The following is a 27374-nucleotide window of genomic DNA, read 5'->3' on the forward strand; positions in this document are numbered from 1 at the left end:
ATTTTTCACATCTTTTGCAGCCTCAGGGAGTTTTAAGTTACAGTACTGCAAGGCACATACAGAATCTCTTCCTTTCCAATACTCAGTAGATATATTCCCTGAAATAATTTTAAAATCCTCAAAATGCTACAAAGTTAACAATTTCTATTTAAAAACATTGCTCCTACACAACATGCACTTTTTTGGATAACAAGTTAGCAAATATTTATAAATTTTTTCTTTTCATTTACACTGGAAATGGACTGAATAATTTTTAACCTGGAAAGTACTGTATCATGTCACATTTAAGTTATTGCCTTCATTACAAATTGCATCATCTCTGAAAATCCACAAAGGTATTGTATTTGAAAATAAGCAGTGGGTGAGATATTACAGTGCAGTTTAGCCCATCTGAAAATGGGTTTCCACATAAAGCAATATTCTAAGAGTAAAAAATGAACTTTATTCATTCAGTGGATGAGGACAAGAGAAACTGATATAAGTGCATTTTGTTCAGTTTAATGCAATGCCATTAGCACTTACTTAAAAAAATCTTAATTTTCTGGTTTTTGGGCAAGCACATCTTACTATGAAAGCAACTGAACTTTTAAGAGGTAGGTTTTTTTCCATTATGCGCTTATTTATTTCAAATAAAACATAACCAAAAAACCACCAATATTTGCTTTTGGATAAGGATCAAGTCTCAAAGCCTGGTACAATATCTGACAGAGTTCAATATTTTATTTGTCCTCAGCAGTACTAGACTGTTTTGGAACCAGTGTATTCCAGGTTGTCTTCATAGTCAAAAGACCAATCTACCGACGGTACTGAACCCACCCCCTCCACCTCCACCTGTGGGCCCACAACTTCCCGGGGGATCATTGTCATCAAATCCATTGGGTCGGAAAGAGCAAGAGGCTGAGGCAGCTTGAAGTGCTTGTGTTCGAGCACTAAGCTCTTGCTCCTGAAATGAAAGAATAAAGACAATTACAAAAAAAAACCCAACCCACAATATCATGCCCTTGAAATGGCTTTTAAAGCACCATCACTAATTTCTAGTGAACAGCTTTGCTGAACTTTCAAGTTGAACATCCACAGGCAATTTAAGATGTACAATTTCACTGATTGTCAGTAAGCATAAGTGAAACAAAATTAAAACCATCAGAGTTCACGCTAAAATTGTATTTTATAGCAACATGGGATGTCACTAAAAAATGAGACTGATGATGAGAAGCAACCAAAACAGGTTTTAATATACATTTCATATAAATTTTCATCCTAGCAATTTTCAGATGCTCTTGCTCTTGGTTGCAAAGCTGAAAGGTAAAACCTTTAAATCAATGTTAATTACTTTAAATACATTTTTTCATTCCACTCAATCAACTGCATAGAGTAGCAATATACCCAGATGAAAGGTCAAAAGATGGAAAAGCTATCTAGTTTCTATTCATTGCAGCTTTTCAGCTTTCAAGTATTATTGCTATGCTAACTGTTTTGACTTAGTAAGTCTCTGCAACTCTCAAGCACTTCATAAAAATCAGAGTCAACCATGGGAAAATGTACCTGCACAAGTGGAAGGAACATGAAAGCTCTGTCTTCTGCCAGCTGCTTTTTCAGCTGAATGCCCCTGAGAGTTCTTAAGACATCTAAGAAGGGGATGAGCACAGGCTTTTCCCTCATTAGACATACGATGCACTATTTTGTCTCTGGACAACTAGTTCAATAAACCCTGCAGAAAATTTGTATCTTTTACCTTTCTAAAATTGTCCAAGAGCTTCAAAAACTGAGGGAGAGAACACATGCACTGGCTCTGGAAGGCTGACAGGAAAAGACAGTGGACCTGGCAATGAACTGAAAGTATTCCAGTGCTAAGGCTCATACTGATAGCTGCCTTTACATGACACTTCATCACCACAGACCTCCCTAAAGGCAATGGGAGCAAACTTTAGAACAGGATTTTAGTAAATACAGGGGTCACCTTCAATTCTTCCTGACTGTATTATACTACCATGAAAGCACTAAACCGAAGTCCTGTCCAAATACTTTCACAGGTTCTAAAAGCAGTCCTTGTGAGTTTAAACTATTTTGCCCTCCTCAAAAACACAGCCTAAATTTGAAACTATTGTACACGACTAAGGACTGAAATGCATTTTCAAAATTATGTAAGATATTTGGAGGACACTGTCTACACAGATGCGCTGGCCATATTCCTGAAGACAGCATTATGCTATCTCCAGCAATATGTGGATCTAGCTAGCTCTACAACGCACCAAAAACTAAGTAAGCTTACAATGAATAACAACAAATATTAAAAACTCACTCATAGTACCAGGAATCAGCTGCACATTTTGATCAAAATAGCAGACGTTCCATAAATAGCTTGTTTAGTTGAAAACTAAATGCTACCAAACTGTTTAGCTTACAGCACTGGCATTTTTACAAACAATAGCTGTAGCAATGCATCTGAACAGCTTGGACCATAGTGTGCACCAGCCAAACTGTCTGTAGAGTTTCTTATCAGACCCTCTGGAATCTCTCAAGGTTGTTGAAACATAAGCTGTTCTAAAAGTAAGAAAGAAGAGGCTGAAAAACAAGAAAACAGGACCACAATGTCACTCTATTAGGAACAGCGAGAAGAACGACACAGACTCTCTAGGGAGCCGATCAGGAGAATTTCTCTCGGTTTATTGCTTCAGATCTTTTTTATAGACCAATACGTGAAAAGTACAGAAAAGAAACTCTTATTGGTTAGTAAACTAACACATCACCATCATTGGTCAGTGGCTCACCACCCCTCAACCTTCTCTTGCCAGAAAACAAGGAACAGACAAACAGCACCTGCAAGGCTGTTTTCTGTCTCTGAAGATTGTTTTAATTCCTCCCTATAATTTCCCAGGCCACTTTCTCAGGCAAGACTGAGAAAGCTATGCAGCCTGCAATTTCTACAGGCACTTTGCTCCCTGCTTCACAGTTAGCATCCATACCACAAGAGCCAGATAACAGAGGGTGGTTGAACACGTGGACTGTAACCAATCCTGTGCCCCGAGGGTTGCATGCAGAGTGCACGGACAGGATAGGGGCACCAATGAAAAGAGGCGTGATCCCGTGAACGGTAGTTTTAGAATGTATAAATAAGTGTGTAATGTAATCAATAAATGGCTTCTGCAAAATCATGTTGGTTTGTTGTTCAGAGATCCTGAGCTCCTGCATGTTGATGACCCCAACATGACAAACAGGGGCTGTGATATGCAGCAGACACCCAGACCCTTTGAACTCGGAGAGGGGTCCTGCGGAGTGAAAAGGCAGGAGGCCTGGTCACAGAGATTCACACGGCTGGACCGTGTTGGTGAGGGGTTAGTGGACAGCTCCACTCGGAGGGTGGGAAGGGAGGCTTCCTGGGAGACAAGCTCTAGAAAACAGGCGTAGACGCTGCAGCGGTACATTGGAACAGGTGAGCGACCCATCAAATTTTAAATCAAAGGAATTTTCCAGAAGAAGTTTCAAGCAAGTTCACTGGGGTAAAGTGGGACAGAAAGCTTTAAAGGGAGGAGATTTTGACATAGCAGAAGAACAGTTTATAGCCTTGCCAATACTCCAACACAATGAACAGAAGGAAGATTGTGACAGCGTGAACTCAGAAGTTCAAAATGCAGGATAAGCTACATTACATCTCCAAGAACACTCACACCTGAAGCTCAAGAGGCTCTTGGTGGAGTGGCAGAAGCCCTTGAACAGAGACAAGCATGCCCTGGAAAAGATTCTTTGAATGGGTCTTTTTACCTTATAGATCCCCAAAATCAATCTTTACAACACCAGAGATGACAGCTCACATTATAATCAGAGCCAGAATGACATTGCTGACAATGGCAATCAAAGATTTTGCAGTGATCTACCCACCATTGAAAAAAAAGAATATTTTGATTGGGCATTGCAAAAATCAGATTTACAAGTTGCATTATTGAATTATTCAAATGTTTGTTCTGTCCACTTTTCAGGCCATGGGTTGTTGCAAGAAAATGGAGCTTCAGAGAAAAGCCATATTAAGTGAAGTGCCTTTTGTGTTACTAGTATCAAAATGAGTATGTTTATGGATGTTGAATTTTAATTTTTCTATATTTAATTGCATGTAACTTAGTGTTGGTAAGATTAAGTAAAGCTAAGTTTCACTGTATTTAGGTCTGAGTGTTCTGAAGTTAGGTTTTATCACTTTGCTATTCTTCTGAGGTATTGTTATTACCTTCTGTCAAAATTAATTTCTACCAGGTTTGAATATTGTTTCATTTAAATTGTCTCAGGTTTTGTTGAAGACACTTATCTAGACAGCAAAGTACAGTTATTTTCCCAGAGAGTTGAGGATGACTACGACTGAGACAACTGTGATGAAACACTTTTGCACACCTGCTTGTGGATGAAGGGGAATGCAATCTGTTACACCTGATTTCATCAGATGTTCTATCATTTGTTACAATCTCTGCTGTTTTTGTTTTCTGTAGGTAACACAAAAGAATAGTGACTGTTAATACTAGGAAGTTCAGAGGTTTTTTACCTTGTTTCATTTTTTGTCATTGAGACATGAATGTTTTGAAAAATACTATCTCAGACCCTTATTGCTGATATTCATTGTATAATGTGAATTTATGGAATTTTTATGACTAGCATTATTTATAGGATGTTGTTGTATTTATAGCTGGCTTCTTGTATATTTTAACATCTCTTTGTGTAATTACTTTTAAGATGTGTCATTTGAGATCTTTTTGTTTTCTAACTGCAGATGCATCTCCTTAAACAAGCTGTACAGCTGTTCCTGAACAGGGCTTTTCTTGCTCTTTAACTCCTTCCCTTGCTTAAGAAGGCTTGCTTTTGCCTAATTCAGTGTAACTTTATTGTTTTCCAGTGCTTCCAGACTTCCAGGAAAATGTATCATTGCTGAAAGTCAGTTACCCTGAGAGAAACTTCAGATTAAACCAACTGCTAGATAGTTCTATTGGTCTGTTGCCTATGACTTCTGAGCATTTGCTTTCCACAAAGGCACTTCAACAGTTTGCTGAGCTTTAAGCATCTCATAGCTTAATTAGTAGTATTCTTAATATTAGTATTAATAATAGCTTTATTATTAAGAACTTTGTTTTGAAAATGAGTTAAGAGACATCTTTCCAGTTTAAAGCCAGGCCTGGCCAAGCCCTGACTTTACCTGGATGGAATATTTGCCAACAGATCCAGATGTTTTCTGTACAAAATGAATATTCGAGTCACTTTTGGCTTGGCAATTTGACCCTATCAATATGACAGCTGGATCAATTTTAAAGTGGGTTTGGAGAATCATTTTCAGAGGTGGTTATCTAATCCTTCACTGATTTGAGGTTTATCAGCTGTTTGTCTGAGATGCTGCTGCAGTATTTTAGCGGTTAATAATAATTCTATATCACATCTTATTAATAATGTTTATTATCTGACTGATTTCTGACCACTGTGGGTTTTTTGTTCATTGTGTGCCGATTTCGTTTTGATATTTTTCATGTGTATGATAAAAAAGGTACATTTAAATTAAAAAAAATAAATAAAGCTAAATGACAGCAAAAGGAATTGATTCCTTAAGAACATTCAATTAATGGAATACATACATCAGGAATTTAGATCACAATTCATCTTTGAATCATGAAATATTTACATCAAAAATTTAGAAAACATTACAAAATCTGAATTCCCTATTAAGTGTACCATAGCTAACCCTGAATGATTCAGTAACTTGGAGGAGATACGCCTATATTCTGTTGGCAGGTTCAAGGTGGTCTCCTGTTCTTTTGACCAGACACTGACTGCCTCTGAAAACATGAGACCTGGTGAGAGGAGAAGTCACCATACAGCCTTCATACTCAAAACAAGACCAGAAGTGGAACTGCCAGGACACAGTTATGTCTGAAAACTACACAGACAGTTTACCAACAGAAGTTTTATGTAATCATCATAATATTGTGTCTTTACTAATTTTCTTCAGTTATTCCCTGTTTCAGGATCTGAAAGAACATTTAGTAATGTTAAGGATCAACATTTTCAGCTGATGGACTTTCACCTGCTTAAGCAACACACCTGGAGTCTCAACTATTGGACCTCAAAAACAGTCATGTTTTCATTTTCCTAGAGGACACTGGACATTTTTTTGTTCCAATTGCAAAGCTGTGAAACGTGGTCTTCATATCAATGTGAAAAGTGTAAAAAATAGGAATATGGTAGAGCTCTTTTGGCAAGTGTGGTGCAGTTCGTGTTAAAAAGAAGGAATGTATAAAAGAATCAAAAGATGTTCAAATTTTAAAAACTGAGTGTGCACAAAGTATCTCTGTGCTTTCATCACTGAGTGATGTTCAAACAAGATTAGAAAAAAAAAGCTGAAAATTTTGCTTGAAAATTAAAATTTGAGAAAAGAACCTTTTGCCACAGCATAACCTTAGAGAAATACAGAGTTCAATCAAATGTTAAGTTTGAATTTTGCTTTGTTTGCCTGGTTTGCTATTAGTAGTGTAGTTTTGCCAGCTAGGCAGCCTAGAACCAATGGCTGGATGACTTTAGATAATGCTGCAGGTTTAGATACCATATGCTTGTCCATTACCACTCCAGAAAATCCATTTTCAACTTGTTTAGTCAGTGTAGTACCAGTAGAAATTTGGCCAATACTGGAAGAAATTGATAGGGCAACACATGGTGCTTTTCCTGGGACAAATGTGTAGAAATTTTAGATTCCGGTAAATACATAGGAATGGTAGACTCTCTATCTTCCTGAAGCATAACACATATTTCAGGTAACTCTATAGGACAAGCTATTGTTGAAAGGACACATCAGGTACTGAAAGGACTGCTTGATAAACAAAAAAGGGGAGGATGGGATGGGCTGAGCCCACAGGATGGAGTGCTGAAAGCAATTTAACCACTGGCGCAACATAACCAGAGGTAGTACAAAATTAAACGTGTGCAAAAGGTTGGGGATTAGGCCAAATGATGAGGGAGCTCATGGTTTTGCCTTCTTGCTGGAGCTGGTCTTTTCACACTGGTCAGCTTTGGAAGTCAGAATACTGAGTGCTTCTCTAGGTCAGGCTAGTACTGATTTAGGTGTAGAGTAGAGCCAGGCTGGTTTGGTGTAGAGTTTAGATTGATTTCTTCTCATGATGGGCTGGGATGCTAGATGGTCAGGCAATTACACATAACTTCAGCTGCCTTAAATCCAATACTCACTGAGGTAGGTAGTATTGGACACAACACACTGCAAAATAGAGCTTCTATAGAATTTTTCTGCTAGCACATGGGGCATGGGTATGAGGATTTTGAAGGAATGTGTTGTATGACCCTCTTCTCTAAGGAAATTTACTATTACAATTAGTCATGATTATATTGCTTTGTGTTATTCCATGCATCATAAAACTGGTGACCTGCTTGGTAAAAAACACAGTAAAGAGAGTTTGTCCGGTGCAAGAAAAAAAAGGGGATAATTGTAACAATGCATCTGAACAGCTTGGGCTATAGAATGCACCAGCCAAACTGTCTGTAGAGTTTCTTATCAGACCCTCTGGAATCTCTCAAGGTTGTGGAGACATAAGCTGTTCTAAAAGTATGAAAGAAGAGGCTGAAAAACAAGAAAACAGGACCACAAGAACCAGATAACAGAGGGTGGTTGAACACCTGGACTGTGCCCCGAGGGTTGCATGCAGAGTGCATGGACAGGATAGGGGCACCAATGAAAAGATGCGTGATCCCGTGAACGGTAGTTTTAGAATGTATGAATATGTGTGTAATGTAATCAATAAATGGCTTCTGTGAAATCGTATTGGTTCATTGATCAGAGGTCCTGAACTCCTGCAAATAGCCTATGTTTTAAAAATGCTGAATGTTTTACAATTGTTGTATTTATTATATTTATCCTAACAAATACTATATTAGGTAAGTAAAACTTGATAGTCAATATAGTTCTCTGGACTCAGAATAATGCAGAGCATTGCCCCTTGCTTTGCACATGTTCCCAGAAAGGGTTTTTAAATTAGTTTTAAATGGAGTGGGATCTACTCATATTGCAGGTTTAGTTATTTATACTGGAAACATCTTTGTTTACCATGTGGTGAACTGATATGCAATAGTAAAACCAAAGCAGTAATATACAGAATGTTTTTTGAACGTCTTCTAAAAATTAAAGGCTTTCTCAAGACAGAAAAATATATTCTTAACTTATCTGTAAAACATTAGTTTAGAACTCTGAACCAACAGTGAAATATGGCATTTTAAAATTACAATAATCTAATTCAGTGAATCATAGTATTAGCATTAATTTGAGAAAAACAGTAACTGAGCACTTCTAATGAGCCTCAATTAAGATGAGCAAAGGTCAGGAGCCCAAAAACTCTGAGATTAATAAAACACTACAGAGAAAGCCAATACTGAAGAATTCAAAAGTGAAAGGTAGACAACGATCTACCAAAAACAAACCAAGAAAGACCCTAGAAAACAAACAAAAATAACATGCTTGGAAAATATTTTTCATTTTGAGACAATTACAATTTAAAAAGGAAAAATTACTCCATCCAGGGCAAGGATTTAAATGATGGTAATGGTTTTAAACTAAATGAGGGTAGAGTTATACCAGATAAAAGGAAGGAATTTTTTATGAGGGTGGTGAAGCACTGGGTTTTGCCCAAAGAGATGGTAAACGCCCAAATCACTGGAAACATTCAGAGCCAGGCAGGATGGGATTTTGAATAACCTGGTCTAGTTGAAGATGTCCCTGCTCATGGAAGGGGCTGGACTAGATGGTCTTTAAAGGCCCCTTCCAACCCAAGCTGTTCTGTGTTCCTGCAATCAGAGACTGCTGCTACAGAAGCCAAGAGAAAGTCAAGACATGGTACATAAGCAAAGACAGATAGGACATAAATGCTTTAAACACACAGCTTGAAAATAGAAACAGAGTTGTAATTTAAGCTCTCAGTTTTCCTGTTCATGTTTGTAAAATACCTGCAGCAGATTTTCCAGTGAGATTTAGCTCATTTTTTTAAAGTTAAATTTACCTAGCTCTTCTAATTTGAGTTGGCCTATAACCCTTACAGGACCAGTTTAACCCATCAAAGAGCACACACTAAAATATACTTTAACTCCTAGAACATCCAAAAATAGCAATGCTCTAAGAAGAACATATTGAAGTGTGGAGAACACTGTTTTGTTTTTTTTAACAGCAAACAAAAAGGCTGCCACAGCTAGGTGAAGTTCTCAGACCACAGGGAGCATGCTGCTGGCAGTGCTGGTCCCACAGAGGATACAGCTTGGGCGGCAAAGGGAAAATGGAATCCAATCACCCACATCTGGTCATGCATTTGGGTAAGCACAGTTTTGTAAGTAAAACTTCACTCCAAATGAAAATGCCCTACTAAGAACACCACTTAGAAGTTTTTAAGTAAACTTAAGCCACTCTTGTAGTTTAGTAAAGGCAATAAAAGTTTGAACTGCTTGAAGTCTCTCCCATCTGGAATTACAAGTGGTTAAATTACCTGTATCATTTAACCATATATGTATGTACGTATGTACATATATATATATATATGTGGAGATGATATAGTATCTCCATTCAAAGTTTAAACTGAAATGAGTTTATGCCATTTTCCTTGACATTTCCAATCTAACAGTGACAACCTTACTATAAAACCTGTCCAGCAAGACCAAAATGAAGCCAGACTGGTGATTTATAAGATTAATATAGCAGAATACTTAAAAGCTATCTTGATCTTTCCTTTAGACTGCCTCTTGTGAGACAGTCTCTTAAGGAGTCACCCTTTACACAAAATTTCTATCTTACCTGTAAGTACAGTTTGTTATCTTTTGTAATTGCATCCATGAGGTCTTTTTGTAGAGGAGGGTCTCCATTTACCCAGAGGCCATTCGCTGGATTGGTGTTGAAGCCACAGGTGCTGTTCTGCTTTTTGTAAAAAAGAACATAAGCAGTGTCCTTTGGAAATCTACTGGTGATTTTCTGGACTGACTGAAATGAGGTAAATGTCACTCTGCTGTCATTGAACAGAAACCATTCTCTTGGCATCTCAGTGTCCAGCTCATTTTCTACAACAGTACAAGGACTCTCCTCTGTAAACAACTTATCCTGAGGAGAAACTAAAGAAAGAGCTGTAGACTGGTGGCAGAGCCCTGAAGGCCCTGACCCAGTAACATTCCGAGCATATGAATAATAATGTCCACTTTCAGAGGATACACCAGAATGCACTACCACAGAGCTTAACACATAGGGCACCAATTGTGGGCAGGTCACTTCATCAACACCTGAGGGCTTCAGTTTTTTAGCAAGGTTTTCTCCAGTATCAGAAATCTCCAGATCAACAGACCAGTCTCCTGAAACAACAGCTAAAGGGGATGTTGCTCTTTTCACTGGCAGTTCCAATACAAGTGGTAGAGAAACATTGTCCAAGATTTTGCGTCTTATGTGACACTTTGGATCATATGAAAATCTCAAAAGAGTGAGAATGAGGTATTCAGGTTCCTCAATGATTTGCATAGTTTTTTCAGCATTCTGTAGAGAGGCACACTTTTCACAATAATACTTATTGTCTCCACTAAGGATCTCAGGTGCCAGAAAATAATTGAGTAAGTCTGTAACTGACAGGGTATTTTTACCTACCAGACCCTGAGACATATCCCCATTATTTTCAACTTTGAGTTCAGAAATTGTGGTATTCTCAGAGCTTGACTCACTAGAAAAATCTTCTATAGCTCCTTCATTCATTATTGTGTCACATCCACGATTTACTTGTAGATTAGTGAGAGGTGTTTCTGCAGCAGGACTGGTTGCTAAAGTGTTACTTTGCACCATGTAGTCATCTTTCACTTCAGAATGTTCCATGCATTTTGGGTCAACATTCTCTACCGAAGTGGGAGGACAGAAAGCCAAAGAGAGATCTGTGAAAGCTTCTTCCTTTTGAGACATGCTTTTGCAGTTCAAACAGCATATGTTAGTCTTCAATTTTCCTCCAAACATCTTCTCTATCAGAGTTCTTTCTTCACTTCCCACACAAGGTGCTTCAGTAAATACTTGTGTTGTATGGACAGCTTCTTGTGCCTGGGACTCATCAGTCATTATACTTTCAGAACTCTTGGCAGAAGACAATGCTTTCAAAGTTCTCTCTTCTTCATGCAACCTGAAGACAAAGAAAAATAAATCCAAGTAACTGTGCTATTTTTCAAATATTGTCACATTATTTTTTTCAGATAAAAAATAAAGATGGTTAAGTTGCTAGAAGTGTCTTACACTAAAAAATCTGTTAGTTTTTATACAAGGAAGCTGAACCATAGAGGCCTGTACTATCCAAAACAGAGTACAAGAGGCACAAATGCATTTATTGTGGGTCTCATTATATATAACAGAACACAATGGATATATTGAAAGAACTGGCAAGCATTAAAAATCCTAACAATGTTTTTATTATTTACCATTACATTATGTTAATAAATCAGCTCTTGAGTTGACTAGCCCTGTTGACTAGCTTTTTTGTAAGAGAAAAAGTAACTATTTGTCTACTGCCAGACTATTTCCAAAGAAAAAGTCAGAATTCTGCAGCCAGGAAAGTTATGAAACTACAGCAAGAAAATCCAAATCAAAAGAGAAACCCAAGACATGGGGAAAAAAATAAGAGAACACTATTTCATTATTGAAATAAATTTCTCCAGAAGCGGAATGTCTTAAAGTAATACTGCTTAAGCCCCATCTCAGCAAGCCAAAAATAAAGAGGGTTATTAACAAATTTAGGTATTACTGATTTATCTCTGCCACAGTTAATCTGCTTGCTTAATTAACTGGTTATAAAGACATGTACATCTCTTTGTGACTTATGTGCCTTGTATGAAATACAGCTGTCTCCACCAACATGAAATTCCAGAAGCACAACTAAACTGCTTTCAGCAACCACATTAATTTAACAATAGGACCACGACTTGAACATAATACCCATGTTTAGATTTATAAAAGTGGCACATTGTTACAACCATAATCTGTTTCAAATTATGTGGATTCAAGATGGCATCCAGACTTCACCACAGACTAAACCCATGAAGAAAAGTAGTTCATACACCATACAGAAAACCAGAGAAAGACAGGAATGAGGTTAAAAATTCCTGATCCCCACTCATGCAGTGGAACTGTTACACTAATGCTTCTGAGAGTTCAACATTAGGTGGTAAGGCTGTAGATTTATTCCCATTAATGGCACCATAACCATACCTGTCTAGCAGGAATCTGAGATATTCCGAGCAATCCTGCTGGGATCGAGGGGTGAACCATGGTGGTCTGGAAGCTTCAAAGAAAATTCTAGGAGCATATGCCTCCCTCTGTTCAATGAGATAACAGGCAAGGTTACATAGAACTACTTAAAAGATTGGTTATATTATTTTAAGAGCTGAACTTTGGACTACATTATCCCAGAGTAGATGAATGAAACACATGGTACATAAACATTTAAACAACTTAATCATACAAAAGGAATGCCATTAATTTTGTAGCAATCACCTCCAGTACAAAGATAAAAATAGTTTATCCTGCTGGCAAATATCAATGTTTAGTGACTGCAAGCCAGGTATTATGCATAATAGCAGCTACTGTTTTTGCTGGTGAGTTTAAAAACATGTTGGCTTTCATCAGAACCCCAGTACTTCATAAGCACCCATTTATTTTGAAGCTAATCCAGCCTCATCCCCTTCACAAGTTTATTGCTATTATTCATAGAGAACAGAAGTATCTTGTGCCTTTCCAGCATTAGCAAAATGTTTTGAGCAGATAATAATGTTCACATTATTTACAGAATTTGAACTAAAATTAAATTTAGTGTATGAATCACGGAGGAAGGTCACAGTTTACCCTAGAAAGATACATAAAATCAGCTTGTATATACCAACTCAGGTCTTCTTTGGATTTTCTCATTCTTACTTCTCAAAGAAAATCTATCACTGCATATTCATAAGAACAGCAAAATGCCAACATCTTCCACTTCAGAGGAATGTGTATTTCTTAAGTCCATTCATACCATCTGAGCATTTGAAGGCAGACTTTCCCATACAAAACTATACTTTATATACTCAAGAGGATTCCCATGGCATGATGTTTGTTTCTCAATTTTGGTATATAGCTCTACGCTTAAAAAAAAGCAGATGGAAAACTGACATACCTGGGTATGGGCCAAAAATGCAAAAAGATGCTGTAATTTTCTCATTAGGGAATTACAGCCATTTAGATTCAGAGATAAAACATGTCTTCTGAAACTGAAATGAAATGAGAGAGACATCAGTTTCCTTGTTAGACTTCTAACAATGCAGTTAGTTCCAGCTCAGATAATTACTTCAAATTGAAAGAAAGCAAAACATGTAAAAACTTCCCTTTAATACCAGAACTCTGCTCTAGTACATATATAAAATTACAGTACAGTAAGACTAAACACTGCAAAATACCCATGTCTTTAAACATTTAAATGTGTAGGAAGAGGATAAAGACATTTTTTTAATACCCTTCCAGGTTATTACAAAGGCATCCCCAAAAATTTTTACAATACAGCAGTGAGCAAGGACAGTGACGAAAAAAGGACTTGTCTTTTTACACTGGCAGAAGGATCAGGATTTTTAGTGGCTAAAACTGCAGTTTCTAGAGCTGAACTTGAACAAAGCAATCAGTAACTGAGTGCAAAAAAACTTACTCGGCTCTAGCAAGCTAAGAGACCCCCAGGACCACTGGGGTTACTATACTGTGAAAATCAAGAATGCAGTAACTGCAAGAATTATTTGCAATGAAAAGAGCTGTTAAGAAGCACTTACTCTGTAGCCATAAAAAGTGCCTGAATAACACTGTTCATGTAGCAAGTATTTCCTAGATTTATTAGGCCTGTCTTCCCAGTTTCAGATTTTCCAGAAAGTCTAGATAAACAAGATGGCAAAGAACTGGACTGAGAAGTCCAGGCGCTCTGATTGAGGATCAACTTAATCTTCTCTTCAGTGGGTTTGGGCATATCCTACAAGAGAAACATTTAACAGACTTAATAGGTTTTTTTATATTTGCTTCTATAACAGGTCCTGCCATTCAACAGTATTGTATTTTCCCCCACTCTCCAATTCTCTTTCAAGGTCTTACTGCTGTCCCTGATAGCCTAGGAGATAAAACATACCCCTTGCCCTTGTTCTCTTCCCTCTCCCCAACCTTCTCCTTCAAAGCTTTTTATTTATTTTATATTTCAAACACGGGATTGACATGAGGTTATGTGGTTAGCTCTTTCCTTCATGTGGAAGCTTTAAAGAATTTGGATCTGTGGAACTACAGCATCACATCTGGGAAAATAAAAAACCATTCCATGCTCTTAACATTCCTAATGTACCTTAATAGCTTCCAGAATGGGTTCATAGAGCTCTGGAAATCCTGAATAATGATACATCATACAGTGTATCAACTCAGTCAACTGCATCAAAAAGGCTGTACTGGAAGGCAAGCCATCTCTTTTGAAGGAGTGAACCAAACTGACCACGTGTGGGACAATCTGAATGGGAAAACAAAGAAACAAACAAAAAGGTGTTAACTGCATTTTCTCATTGTTTTTCTTCTACAAAATACTTCATTGAACTTCATTGGTTTATACATGCCAAATGACAGGGCATTTGCCACTTGCAAATTTGTTATTAAATTAAGAAGTGATTGAGAAACGACTTGAAAAACATACATTATTCTTTATACATTACAATTTTCAAGCAGCACAATTAATTATTCATTGCTCTCTTTAGCTCACATAGAAAGTTTTAAAAGGAACTTTATGAACTTAGAAAGTGCATACTAAGGTTTTAACTAGTCAAGTGACCAAAAGTACACATCTTAAGAAGGATATTGACTGCAAACATTTTGCTTTTGTTCCACCACTAAGTGGTATCCTGTTCTGATTTCAGAGATGGTTTCTAAAACAACCTCTCAATTTTCCTCTAACAGAATCTAATGCTTGGAGTTATGAGCCAATGAATACATTCCTGCTATTCCTATAAGGAGGAAACTGGTCCATAGCTCCACCTAGTGAGGCAGCTCAGCTCCATAAACCATGACCATGTCATTTACTGTGAGCTGAAAATTTACCACAGCTATGGTAGTCTATTTGAGACTTAGTTCAGATTCAGGACTATTTTAAATTGGGTCAGATTAGAATCAGAAATGCTTACTTCATCTCCTTCCTCTTCTTCAGCACAGCTCTCTACTTTTAAATGCATGAGACATTAGCCATAAGACATCAAGTAGAAATTTACTTCAAGGCAATTTACAAAGAACAGGGATTTCTCACTGTGAACCAAAGTATTTCAGACACCTTTACCAGTTTCAAAGTGATCAAAATTGATTAACTGAGAAAGAAATTGATAGAATAATTTCTCTTCATTAATTACTACCAAACAATTTGGAAGCTAAAGGCATGAAATACAGAACAGGAATTATAAGAATATAGGAATCTGAGGAAGGTATACCAATTACAAGAACTGGTATAGTTCAAAACACTGAAGTAAAAGGGGCTAGGTACAAAATACTGATTTGCCATTCTTTCAAATATTGGTTATTCTCTGATTATAAAAAATATCTTTATATCTCTGCTAAATCAACTCTACTCTTTAGGTAAGCAAGATATCTACTGTTCAAAAACACAAAGATGAAGTGTTCACTGTACCACAAGTCAATAGTGAAAGTTATTGCAATGAAAAAATTCTGTCTCCCACTTTATAAATAGCAATAAGAAAGCAACTACTGATCTCTGAGAAGGAGATTTGCAGTGTGTAGATTTGAGATATAATCCTGCATAGACAAAGCACATGGGAAGAATAGAAAATGTACAGGTTCTCAATTCGGTCAAAGAGAGTCAAATTCTGCAGGCTGGGTAATACTGAAAGTTACATTTTGAATACACACAGAATTATCTCTTCTGGTTTGAGGTTGCATTAAACTTTTATACCACTATCAGTACATTTTTGATGATCATAAATTCTACATCATAAGTAGAAGACTGCTTCCACTATAAAAATATTTATGCTAATGATGCTCAAGTGTATGGAGATGGAATGTAGTTTCAGATGCATTACCAAGTAAATTAATTTCTATTTATCAAATGTGCATTTGACCCTTTCATAATCAGACCATTTATTATTAAATAAGTAAACAACCACTTAAAGTGAAAGAAGATATTACAGAATACTAAATGGTAATAGCACAAAAAATTATAGTGAAGGAAATTGTTTAAAATGGAGCAAAAACGGTCACGAATTCTTGCAGGGAGGTATTTATGCAGTACAGCAGTTTCCAATAGAAATTTCCTCTGTTAAAACAAAGTCCTCTTTCTACAATAAGCTATCTCATATATTTTTTCTAATGTTTTGTCTCTCAGGAAAAAAGAAGAAAAGCAAGACAGTAAAGATATGAAATATTTATGTTTTGAGCATATTCAAAGCTTTCAATTGTCTCTCAAATTTCTATCCTAAGACAAGATCAGGGCAGTGGAGAAACTTCAGATATCTCTCGTTAAAAAGCAATGTAACAAGTATAAGGCAATTACTCTGACATTAAACAAAGGGTTTGATATCCCTTCAGAGCCCTGGGGACAGCTCAGAAACAATGTGCCAGACTGTTACTATTAAACAGACATTTCTCCTAAACTTTAAGCTGAACACCGAGTGTGGGAACACTTTGGTGTATTAAAACAAACAGTCGCGGTCATGCCCTCCTATCTACAGCCTTAACGAATGAAATGCATTTTGAAGATGGGTCATTAAAAATGGTGACCTTTAATTTGTCCATGAACACTGACACAGACAGCACAGCTTTCTGGAAGCGAAGTACTTCTTGGTTTCATGAGCTTATTCAGGGTGACCTGGTTACATAGAGTAGATTATCTCTGTTATCTGTTTTCCCCAAACAGCTGTCCTCAAAAACCTACTTGCCACCCAACTTTAACAGCCATTTTCACACATATAAAATGGATTTTTCAGAAGCATGCAGTCAAAATACGGTGCCCAGATGCTCCTGCCAGAAGTAGGTACATACAAGGGAGGACAATACTTGCTTCCAGTTTGTGGAAGTGGTTGAATCTGGAAGCTCAAAAGCCTTCCTGTGACCACAGGAACCTGATTCTAGGACCTTCCAACAGACAAAATCCAAGCCCATCAATTCTGTTGTGTTACACCCATTTCAGAAATCACACAGGGAGTGACATTTCAAAGCACTGAAAAACAGTTATTTAGTAACTCACCAAATGAAAAGCTTCTGGAGAATGCTGGAAACTAAGTAACATGTGGGAAAGGACAGCAAGGGCACCAGGCCTCACTAGAGGAAACCAAAGTCGATTAAAGACCTGAAAAAACCCACATTTATTTTAGTGAATCTGGAAAGTAAAATTTCAGTAAACACAAACCTAAATCTTCAAACACACAACCCTTTGAAACAGAAAAAATCATTACATGGAAGTGACAGCTATAGATGCATTTACATCATATTTGCAGAGTAAGAAGATACTGTATGCTACAATAAAAAAGATGCTACACAATTGCATAGCTGGTAGCAATTCCTTTCCCTCTCCCTCAGTTTTGAATGCTCTTTTCCAACACACCAATTCAATCTTAAGCAGAGTGACATCAATGAGGATGGTAAATTTCTGGACTGCAGCCAATCCTTTCAGCAGTGCAATCACCCATGTTTCCACGTGCTGAGCCAGAGGCCAGGATAGCCAGTCAATCATTCTGCAAGGCAATAAGAGAACAAAAAATATAAAAAAACCAATATGCCACTAACTTTAAATTCAACAAAAAAGATACTTTATATTACCTTTCTACATGCTTATACAATAAGACTCAAAATAAGTAATGTAGGAATGTTAGGCAAGTGGTAAATTAATTATATCTCAAGTCATTTAACTCTGAAATTAATAATGGTTTATTTAATACATTCAAAGCAAATACACATCCCCAAAAATACGTAAGCATAAAAAAGTCAGTATTTTGTATTTTTTCTTGTTAGTCTAGAAAATGCACCCTGATTTTATAGACATTGAGCTAACATCTGACAAAAAATTTACTGCTGAAAAAGTGCCTGTACCTGGTAACCTCCCCTCTTACACCTTTAACCCAAAGCAGACCAAAAATGACTACTAGGGAAGCCTCTTCAACTTACAACTACAACCCTGGAAGCCAACTCAAACACTCTAAATTAATGGTAAAATCTAGTAATTTTAAATAAATTGGGCGGTCTGGGGTCTACATACATCCCAAAAGGGAGGATTTCACTTGAGCTAAGAAAAAAGTGAAGGGACCTCCTGTACCTAGAAAACAGTGAAATATCAGGAACAGAAAACAAATATATTCTATCCTTTTAAATTAGTAGTGAATTTAAGGCAGACAAGCAGATGAGTTGAAGCAATTTAAGAGACATACAATATTGAAAGGAAGTGCCAGTTAAAACATGAAATCTAGGCTTTGTTCTTCTGAGACTTTACTTGGCAATATTTTGAATTTTCTTTAATTGTCCACAAGATTCCCTTCTTCAAACTAAATGAGGCAGCACTAATTAGGTGGAAGGAAAAACTTTCTACCACAAGAATGGACAGATATTGAGACAAGTTACAAGTATATATCTTAGAATTATGTACAATCTGCACACATAAAATTCAAAGGTTTCTCTAAAATAAGGGATCTTTAGAACTGCCTTTTTAAGAAACAAGCACAAATCTTGCTAAGTTTCTTCCATATTACTACAAAAAAAATTTGGAAAAAATATGGCAACATCATAATCACTGCTCTGAATTTATACAAAGCTCTCATTTCCTCAAGATGTTAAATTCAAACATGTTTATCCTGAGCAACCTTTCCATATATCTTCAAAAACAGAGAATCAAAAACACAGGCTCAAACTGTTTTTGTCTGCAAAGAAATAACCTTAACCTAAAAAAAGACCCCTCAACTCACAGGCAAATCATCTTCAAATCTTCCCCTTCATGATTTGTAGGCTTGATACTTTTCAGCAGTGTCAGAAACATCTGCACAGATAATTTAAGCCTAATGACAATATATTTTGTTTTCTGAACTGTTTAGACAAGTATTCTCTAGAGCCCTACACTATTCCAAAACATCTGACTGTTAATCTGAGAGTTAATGATTTTGAGAGCAGAAACAAAAGCCAGAAGAAGAGACAGAAGTGAAGTTGCAGACCTGCTTGAGACTGTCCCAAAAAGCATCAAACCTTAGATCTGGTAGGTGAAGATCAGGTATTTTGGTTGCATTTACTTGGCTTCATCTCTGTGGCAATCAACAACAGCATTTTTAATGCAAAGGCAGATACTAATATGGGCCATGATGATCATGAATATAAACAGAGGATTCTTCTTTGGGTTTGACTAGATTAAAATTACCTTAAAAGCCTTGAGAACCTTCTGCCTCCTATCACCCTAAAATCAGCAGGTCTTTTACCCATGTATGTGCCTAGTAAGTACAGTACTTTTGGTATCTTTGAATAGAAAAAAAAAATTGTTTGTGCAACCTCAGACAGTAACATCTTTCACAAAATATCTTCTTCACGACATCAAAGACTCTGGCAGCTCAGGTGTGAATCCCTCAGATTAGAAAAAAAATCCCCAAAATAGAAACAGAAGATCCTCAGACTACCTGGCACTCCCAACAAATTACAAGCCTTTTATAGTATTTTACATTTTTTTCCAATAGGACAGAGGACCTAGTTGTATCTGGAGTTTTTCTTAGCAACATTTTCTGTTTCTCTTAACAAAGATACTTGGGTTGAAGTGCAAAGTGGCACTATACTTGTTGGGATCCTGAGTACAGCCAGTCCATTTCCTCCCAGAGTTCTGAAGTAGACTCAAAGTAGCCATACATCCTCAAAGAGATTCAACGATTTTCTGCTTTTCCTCACTGATGCTTTGGGTAAGGTTTCATGAGACAGCTGAGTCAATCAAAAACAGCTCAAGCCAAAAGCCAAGTACCCCTGTAACACGGTCTTGTGTCTAATGTATCTCTCTGAACAAACTCAATTTATGAGTCTGTTAAATATAAATTATTTACTACTCTGTGTTCAACTTCAGACAGACTCTGTAGTGCCACAGAAGTTATACTTAGGAAGTGAGCAACAAGGTCTCTAATTTACAGTCACCAAAGCTCTGCTGACTCTCATCAGACCTTGGTGTGCCTGGAGTTCTGCATCTCCTGGGAATGCTACAAGCCTGATGACAGTATTGTCATTTGGTGCTCCAGACATTCCAGCTGCATTAACCTCTTAACAATTGCTCCACTAAGCCAGAAGACAGTAGTAACTGCAAACGGTTACTGGAGGTATAAAAAGAAACTGGATGCAGTGTTGACATGAGAGTAACCAGAAACAAGGTTTCATGGAAAAAAAAAAGAGGCTCTTAAGAGAGAGTATTACCTTAAAGAATGAACTAAGCAAATAAGATTGCCCTTCCCTTCCAAAAACAAGAGAAAAACTAACCCACTACATGGGTGATATCAAAAAATAGAGCACTTATTTGATAATAACAGCTTCTACTGTAACCAAAGCTCAGCGTTGCATTACTTCTCTAAGCAGAGGCACATAGAGAAGCTGTTCTCAAGCTGCAGTTACGTGATCATACTGTCTTGATGCAGAAATGCAACATATACACTAACTTGAAAATTAATCACCAGTACATTACTGGAAAATTATCCACATGAACAAATCCTGAATTTCCCAGCTCTGACTATTAGATTGGGCACACAGCTTTGCTGAAATCTCTTCAATCAACGAGATTATTTTTAAGTCCCTAAACAGTATGTCTTACCCCAAATTGTATTACTAATGCTGCTTCTTTTCATTATGTTTTTGACTGAAATACAGCTTCTCAACTTACTGTAAACACAAGGAATTTTTTTCAGTGTTCCAGTGTCCCTCAGTATTCCACCAAGATATTCAAGTGCTACACTACATGAATGTTAAGTATTACACTACATTCAAATGGATGTACTTAAAAGTAATAATATTGCAGACACCGAACTTTTAGCTTAAGGCTTCTTAAAAGTTATTTTTAAAGCAATACAAATTTCTAATAGTGCCATGTTTAACTGCATTACCCGTTTTCCTACCCTTCAGTGATCAATTAACAGCTTCTTCAGTAGGGTTTAAAAACTCCCAAACAACTTCAAGATCTTCACCTTTCTATCACTGTCATCTTTCTGCATCACTATTATTCACGTATCTGAAGATACTAACCAAGATTGAAATCCGATGCCCAGACTGTTTACACAGCTACTCATCTCCGCCACATTTACTCAAGGTTAGATTAGTGACAAACATAACATGCAATTGCTTTTGCATCATTCCTATTCCTATATCAAAGAACATCCAAAAAACCTATGAAGGTTTGAGTGAAAAGGGCAATAGAGGCTGTTCTCTGTGAATCCTATTAAAAAAATCGTGAAGATACCTAAGCAGAAAAAACCCCTCAAAACTAAGCACAAAAACTCACTTTGAAGTGTCTCCTCTCTTCAGAGCAGGAGAGGATAGCTAATACCATCACATAAGATGTGACCCTGCTTCTTGGAAAAGCAGAAAGGTTCATCTTCTGAAAACAAAGCTCTGTTTCTCAGCTTGACTGTAAACCCTATGAAGCATGACTTGGAATACCATCTTAAAAGTTCCTCCTTTTTACGCTTTTATTTGGTTTTTTTAATGGAACCTAAGTAACAAATAACCTCAAGAAAGGCAAGACTAAGAAAAAGACTCTTCTCTCCCTTGACAACGAAATACATTACCTGCACAGAGCTTGAGTCATACTTGCATCTTTCACATTAGGATCTGTAGTAAGGCTCCTGATGAGTACTGTAATCATCTGCAATGGTATGTGCTGCACAAGACTTGCCAGTGCAACAGAAGGTTCGAACGAAGTATCTGTAACAATTGAATGTGACATAATACAAGGAACTACAAAGAAAACCCCACAGAAAAAAGTAGGCTTGATGTTCTACCCTACAACTTCACCATAGTTTAAAAGTGACAATAAATCTATCCTATATCTTGCATTCTATTATCACAAACCAAACCAAAATTAAAACATATCAATGAATTAACAACAATGAACAGCAGTGAAATACAAACTCCTTTAGTTTATTTCATACCCATGCAAGAAAGTGACAATCTCCCACCTTCCTCCTTCTCCTTCCTAAGTGGAATTGAGAAGCAGGTTATGTATTTATCTGAATAGAAATACCACAAGTTATTTATTATATTTCATGTTAAGCCTAGGAATTTAATGCAGCTGGTATTCCCCACGTCCTATCTCAATAATTCTCTGCTAAACATTCCACTTACAGCAAAATGCAATGTTAAGTTTCCCAGGTAACTTTTCCACAGCAAAGGTACTTCCCAATGGTAACTATTATAGTACTTCACACATTTCAGAAGTCAGAAAGGACCTATTCACAATCACATTTCCTTTACTCGGGTACTGGATGCTTCCTAAAATTTTATATATTCCTTTTACATATATTACTTATATGTATTTATAAATCCCAATTTCTTAAACAGTTCCAAGGAGCAAAATGGTAGAGCAGCTTTTCACTGAATCACAAAACTGTGTTGGAAGGGACCTCCAGAGATCATGTAGCCTGTTCCCTCTGCTAAGGCAAGGTAACCTGGAGCAGGTAACACAGGAACACACCTTAGTAGGGTTGGAATGTCTCCAGAGAGGGAGACTCCACGATCTCCCTGGGCAGCCTGTTCCAGTGCTCCACCACCCTGAACCTAAACAAATTCTTCCTTGTGTTAAGGTGAAGCTACTTTACTACTGATAAGTTTTAAATCTTTCTTAACAGGGAACCCCAAACTTCATTTTGGTATATCATTTAAAGCACTGTACCACGAATTTTTCCAAACACCATCCTGCTCTGCAGCAAAATATATCACTACTCCCCCTCTAGCTTTTGTGGGGATGGGCAGGAAATAAAAAAGCCTTTGCTATCTCGACAGTCAAGAAGTTGCATTTTAGTATCTGGGTGAGAAAGCAGCGGTTCCCAGGTGATGCCTGCAGAGCACCCACTACCTGTGCTACGGCTTTTCCTTTTCTCTGGATAACCTATGGCCCCGTTACTCCGCGCCGCTCCCGCTTACCCGCGGCGGAGATGACGGCGAAGAGCTCCTGCAGGGAGGGCAGTAGCGTATCGGGCTCGGCCTTCCAGACGCTCCTGAGCAGCGCGCTGACCTGGGTCACCTGTGAGACGTAGAGGCGCAGCTCGGCCTCCCGGGTGCCCTGGCTCTGGAAGTGGGCGATGCTGCGCACCAGCTGCTGGCAGAAGGCGAGCGAGAGCTTCCTACCGCGGGGCAGGCATTGCGGGAAGTCGCCCAGCAGCTGGCACAGGCGGGCGCAGAGCGGCGGCGCCGGCCGCTCGCACACCAGGCGCAGCGCCTCCACCTGCAGCAGCTCGAAGAGCTCCAGCACCGAGGGGCAGCTCATGATGAGGCGCAGCCCCGCCTGGATGTAGTCGAGGATGGCGGGGTCGCGGTTGCTCAGCTCGCCGTATCCGCGCTGCAAGAGCCCGAGGACGAGCCCGCGGTTGAAGAACGCCTCAAACTCGGCGCGGTGGAAGCGGCCGTAGGCGTCCAGCACCTGCCGCCCTACCTGCCGCTGGAAGGGGTCGGGGCCCTGAAGCACCAGCCGGGTGCCGAGCGCGAACATGGCGCGGCACTGCGCCTGGCTCAGCGGAGTCTCCGCCGACTCCACCACGCGCCGTACGATCACCCGCTTCAGCGGCAGCGGGTGCGACGAGCTCACCAGACCCTCCAGGATCTTGTCCATGGCTCCGGGCACATCGGCCGAGCGGCGGCGGCGGCGGGCCAGACCAGGCCTCGGGCGGGGGCGGGGGCGCCCCCGCCCCCCCGCGGCCCTCTCGCCGCCCTGCCGCGCAATGCCGCTGCTCTCCCCGCAGCCCTCGCGGCTCCTGTCCGCCCCTCACCCGGGCGGCGGCGGCGGGCGCTCCCCGGCCTGGCTGAGGCGACCCCGGCGGACACGGCCGAGCTCGGGCCCCGACCCGGAAGCGGAGCTGCTCGAGCGGGAAGCCGGTCTAGAGGGGGCGGGGGAGCATCGCGCAGGCGCCGGCTCAGCCTCGGCACGCCCCGCCCCTTCCCGGGCGATGGCCAATGGTGAGCGAGGGCGGGACTCGGCCGTGAGGGGACAGTAGGACGGGGCGGTGAGAAAGTCTCGGAGGGGCCGCACGGGGGGAGCTGGGGTGCCGGGAGAGGCTCCGAGAAGCCGCAGAATTCAGAGCCAGTGTGGGCTGTTCCGGTGTTGCCTGCTCCCCTCTGTACCTAAGGTCCCGCCGGTTTGCCTGCCCGCTCCGTCCGCTCTCACGGAGACACTCTGGCGTGTGAGGCGATGGCCGCCTGCACTAGCCCTCGCCCTCTGTGCAAAACCCGTCAGCTCCTCCTGGGATGTGTATTTATTGCTTCAGTTACCGCTCATCCTTGCTTTAGTTATTGCTCATTTTTGGGTGCTAGTTACAGGTGTGCTTGTGACCAGCAGCACTTCCTCAGGGACGCCTTTGCTGTTCAACAGTGCTCTAGCAGAGCAGCAGTCAGTGCCACCACGCACGTGGCTGTTGTGAGGGTGTTCCCATCCTTAAGCCTGGTAATCCTTCATTTCTGACCCAGATTAGCTCCAGTTTCCATCAATCAAATCTTGTTAATGTACCTTGCGTTTTCATACCACAATACATTTTCAGAATAAGTGAAAAAACAAAGAGTTCTGTAAATTATGAGGACTGAATGTTGTCATACAGTTATGGAATCAGGAAATGGTTTGGTTTGGTTTGGAAGGGATCTTAAAGGTCATCTAGTTCCAGTCCCCCCTACCACGGGCAGGGATGCGACTGAGTACATTACTTTTCTCAGTGCTCTATCTGCCTTGTCCATATCTCTGAGAGCTAGGTAACAAAGTCACAAATTGAATTAAAACCATCATTGCAAGTAAAAAAACTGGAGACCAAACTCCACTCACTCAAATGAAATCCTTCAGGCCAGCTCACTGGTTACATAAGCTGGACATGCTGGCAAAGCCTTGGTTCGCTCTTTCTCAAAACAAGCATCTTCATGCTATGTGGTTGAGCAATACCTGCAATTCAGCATCAGGAGAGTATAGAAAATGAGCCTAATTAATCCCTGGTAGTATTTGAAGTGGAACAGGTGCAGAATCTGAGCTGGAGCTTAGGCTGACAACAGATATTGTTGATTTAAGAGTGAGAAAAAAGACCCACAAACCCTCCAGGGACAGCTGTAAGATACTACAGCTGTCAAATAACAAAACAAAACCAAGTTCAGAGATGGCCTGGAAATTGAGCCTTCTGTTGATAAAATATTTCAATTGCTCAGTTAAATAGCTTATATGAGTTGAACTTTGCTCTTCTGTCCTTCACTTTTCTGTTTCCTCCTCAAAGGTGTAAAATCTGGTTCTAGAAATCACTGTGCAGTTATGGAGTCATTACAGTCCAGTATAAAGTGTGTTGATCAAGGGCCTTTTTACAAGAACTTTTCAAAGGTCAGAGGCTGTTACCATCAACATCTTAACTATCTAAATTGTGCTTATACATTGTACTGTGTTGGAATGATATCTAAATTAACTTTTTTTTTTTTGGAAGGACTTTTTTGTAAACATGCTTAAAAAGTTAACCTTGAAGAAGATGCTAGATTGTGTGGCTTGTATGCCTGTGGAACTTAATGCTTTGCCTTCTGTGATGTGGATAGGAGTGTTTTAATTTTTTTATGTTTACCAGTATGAACTTTTTTTATTTATCTTTTTTCTAGCACTCTTTATGGTGAGTTCTGAAGCCAGAAGAGGAGAGGAGGAGTCCAGTCAGGTTCCAAAGCAGTATTCTGAAAGAAAGAAGCACTGAAATCAATTTGCCAGTGACACATGCATGGAAAAGGATAAAGTGAGACCTTATCTGGGCAGAGAATCATGGAGAATGGAAGGAGAAAGGAAGTTTGGATGTATGAGAAGCTACAATGGTGCTCAAGTATATTGAAGTGAAAGAGAGTAAAGGAGAAGAAAGGGAGAAAGGCAGGTGGTATGGCAGACACGTGGGGCATATGATGGAGTAGGAAAAGCAGAGGGATGATGAGTGAAGCAGTTGCCACAAATAAGGATGCAAACATGTAAGAACTGGAACAGTAATTTGAAAAGCTGGAGACATATGGATGATTTTCAGGAGCATGGAGATATGCAGAAAGCATGAGCAGCTGAAGATTAGCAGGATTAGGGGCTCCTGTGAGCCAGGAGATCAGAGGTCTCAGCAGGTTTTCAGTGCTTTGCCCTTTGTTTACATAGCAGTGTGGATGGGAGGGGTGGCAGTGCCCACTGCTTGGGATAGGGGAACAGTCTTTGACAGCCTGGGACCATTCTGTCCAACAGCCCAGTCACAGCAGCCACTGTGTAGATAAAGCAGGTTCTTCCCAAAAGCCTCAGGAAGGTCTGAAAATGTACAACCCCCATAAAAATTAAAATTGATAGCTGGAGGTGTATAGTTGGAAGGAGGGCAAGGTAATTCTATCAGAGAAGCTTGAAAATAGTGATCTTATTTGCATGCAGATGACCAAGTATGCATAGTCCTTATTTAATGATTGTATTTCAAGTAATAAGAGTCAGCAATGAAAAACAAGTGGTTAAGTATTATAATGTTTGGTTGAGCCATTGAATTGCCTGTGACCTCAGAGCTAAGACTAACCTGGACTGTGGGGGTGATCCTAATTACAACCTTACTATTAGATATGCAATTACCAATCTATAATTATGAGCTAAATTTTAGAACACTGACTGTTCCTCTGTTTACAGTGAAATCTGACTTCTGGATATAAGAATATTACTACATGTGACAAAATTAAAAATAAATTCATTCTTCAGTGAACAAAATATATCTTTAAATACTTTCTCTGAAAAAGTAAGTAAAACACCCAGTCATGTTTCATGAAAAGTAATGATTATTGTTCAATACTAATTACCCTTACTGTGAAAGATCAAATAGCAGCAGAAGGTTGGTTAACCATGGTGGCATTTCTGTGATAACTCAACAATCTTAAAGGCAGGAAGGCAAAAAGGAAAGTTTTTACTAAAAATCCTGTATTAAAGATATCCTGTCAGCCTTATGCATGAGATGAATTCTTTCTAACAGAATATTTCATAGGTAAGGGGGCCATCCTAAAGGCTCATGAGGCTCTGGATGCAACATCTGCCCATTCCTTATGCCACTTACGTGAACCAGTCTGACATGCTGGACTTCTGTTGCTGTAGAGTGCATGCTGCATGGCATGTCCAGTGAGGTCAGTCTCCCTGAGAGGCAGGATCCCACTTGTG

General features: G+C 39.2%; 1 protein-coding gene across 1 annotated transcript; it reads right to left on the minus strand.

Moving 5' to 3' along the window:
- Positions 1-599: 599 nt before the first annotated feature.
- On the minus strand, positions 600-23876 carry USP38 (ubiquitin specific peptidase 38). The gene is made up of 10 exons (XM_005525569.3): positions 23144-23876; positions 21790-21925; positions 17610-17739; positions 17253-17354; positions 14364-14522; positions 13810-14003; positions 13170-13263; positions 12230-12336; positions 9803-11150; positions 600-943 (listed from the first exon to the last, which is right to left on the minus strand). Exons 1-10 carry the CDS (start codon positions 23826-23828, stop codon positions 782-784), a joined length of 3117 nt encoding a protein of 1038 aa, XP_005525626.2. The 5' UTR covers positions 23829-23876; the 3' UTR covers positions 600-781.
- Positions 23877-27374: the final 3498 nt, after the last annotated feature.

Source organism: Pseudopodoces humilis, chromosome 6 (assembly GCF_049639895.1).
Source record: "Pseudopodoces humilis isolate 2021_Gansu_Grassland_sample_001 chromosome 6, ASM4963989v1, whole genome shotgun sequence".
NCBI classification, from domain to species: domain Eukaryota; kingdom Metazoa; phylum Chordata; class Aves; order Passeriformes; family Paridae; genus Pseudopodoces; species Pseudopodoces humilis.

Excerpts from the sequence above, each read along its gene's own strand:
- USP38 (XM_005525569.3), bottom strand. The coding sequence starts at position 23,828 with ATGGACAAGATCCTGGAGGGTCTGGTGAGCTCGTCGCACCCGCTGCCG. Across the intron at positions 14,523-17,252 it reads CTCCAGAAGCTTTTCATTTG|ATTGTCCCACACGTGGTCAG; the intron begins GTGAGTTACTAA and ends TTTCCCATTCAG. Across the intron at positions 11,151-12,229 it reads CTCAGATTCCTGCTAGACAG|GTTGCATGAAGAAGAGAGAA; the intron begins GTATGGTTATGG and ends CTTTGTCTTCAG.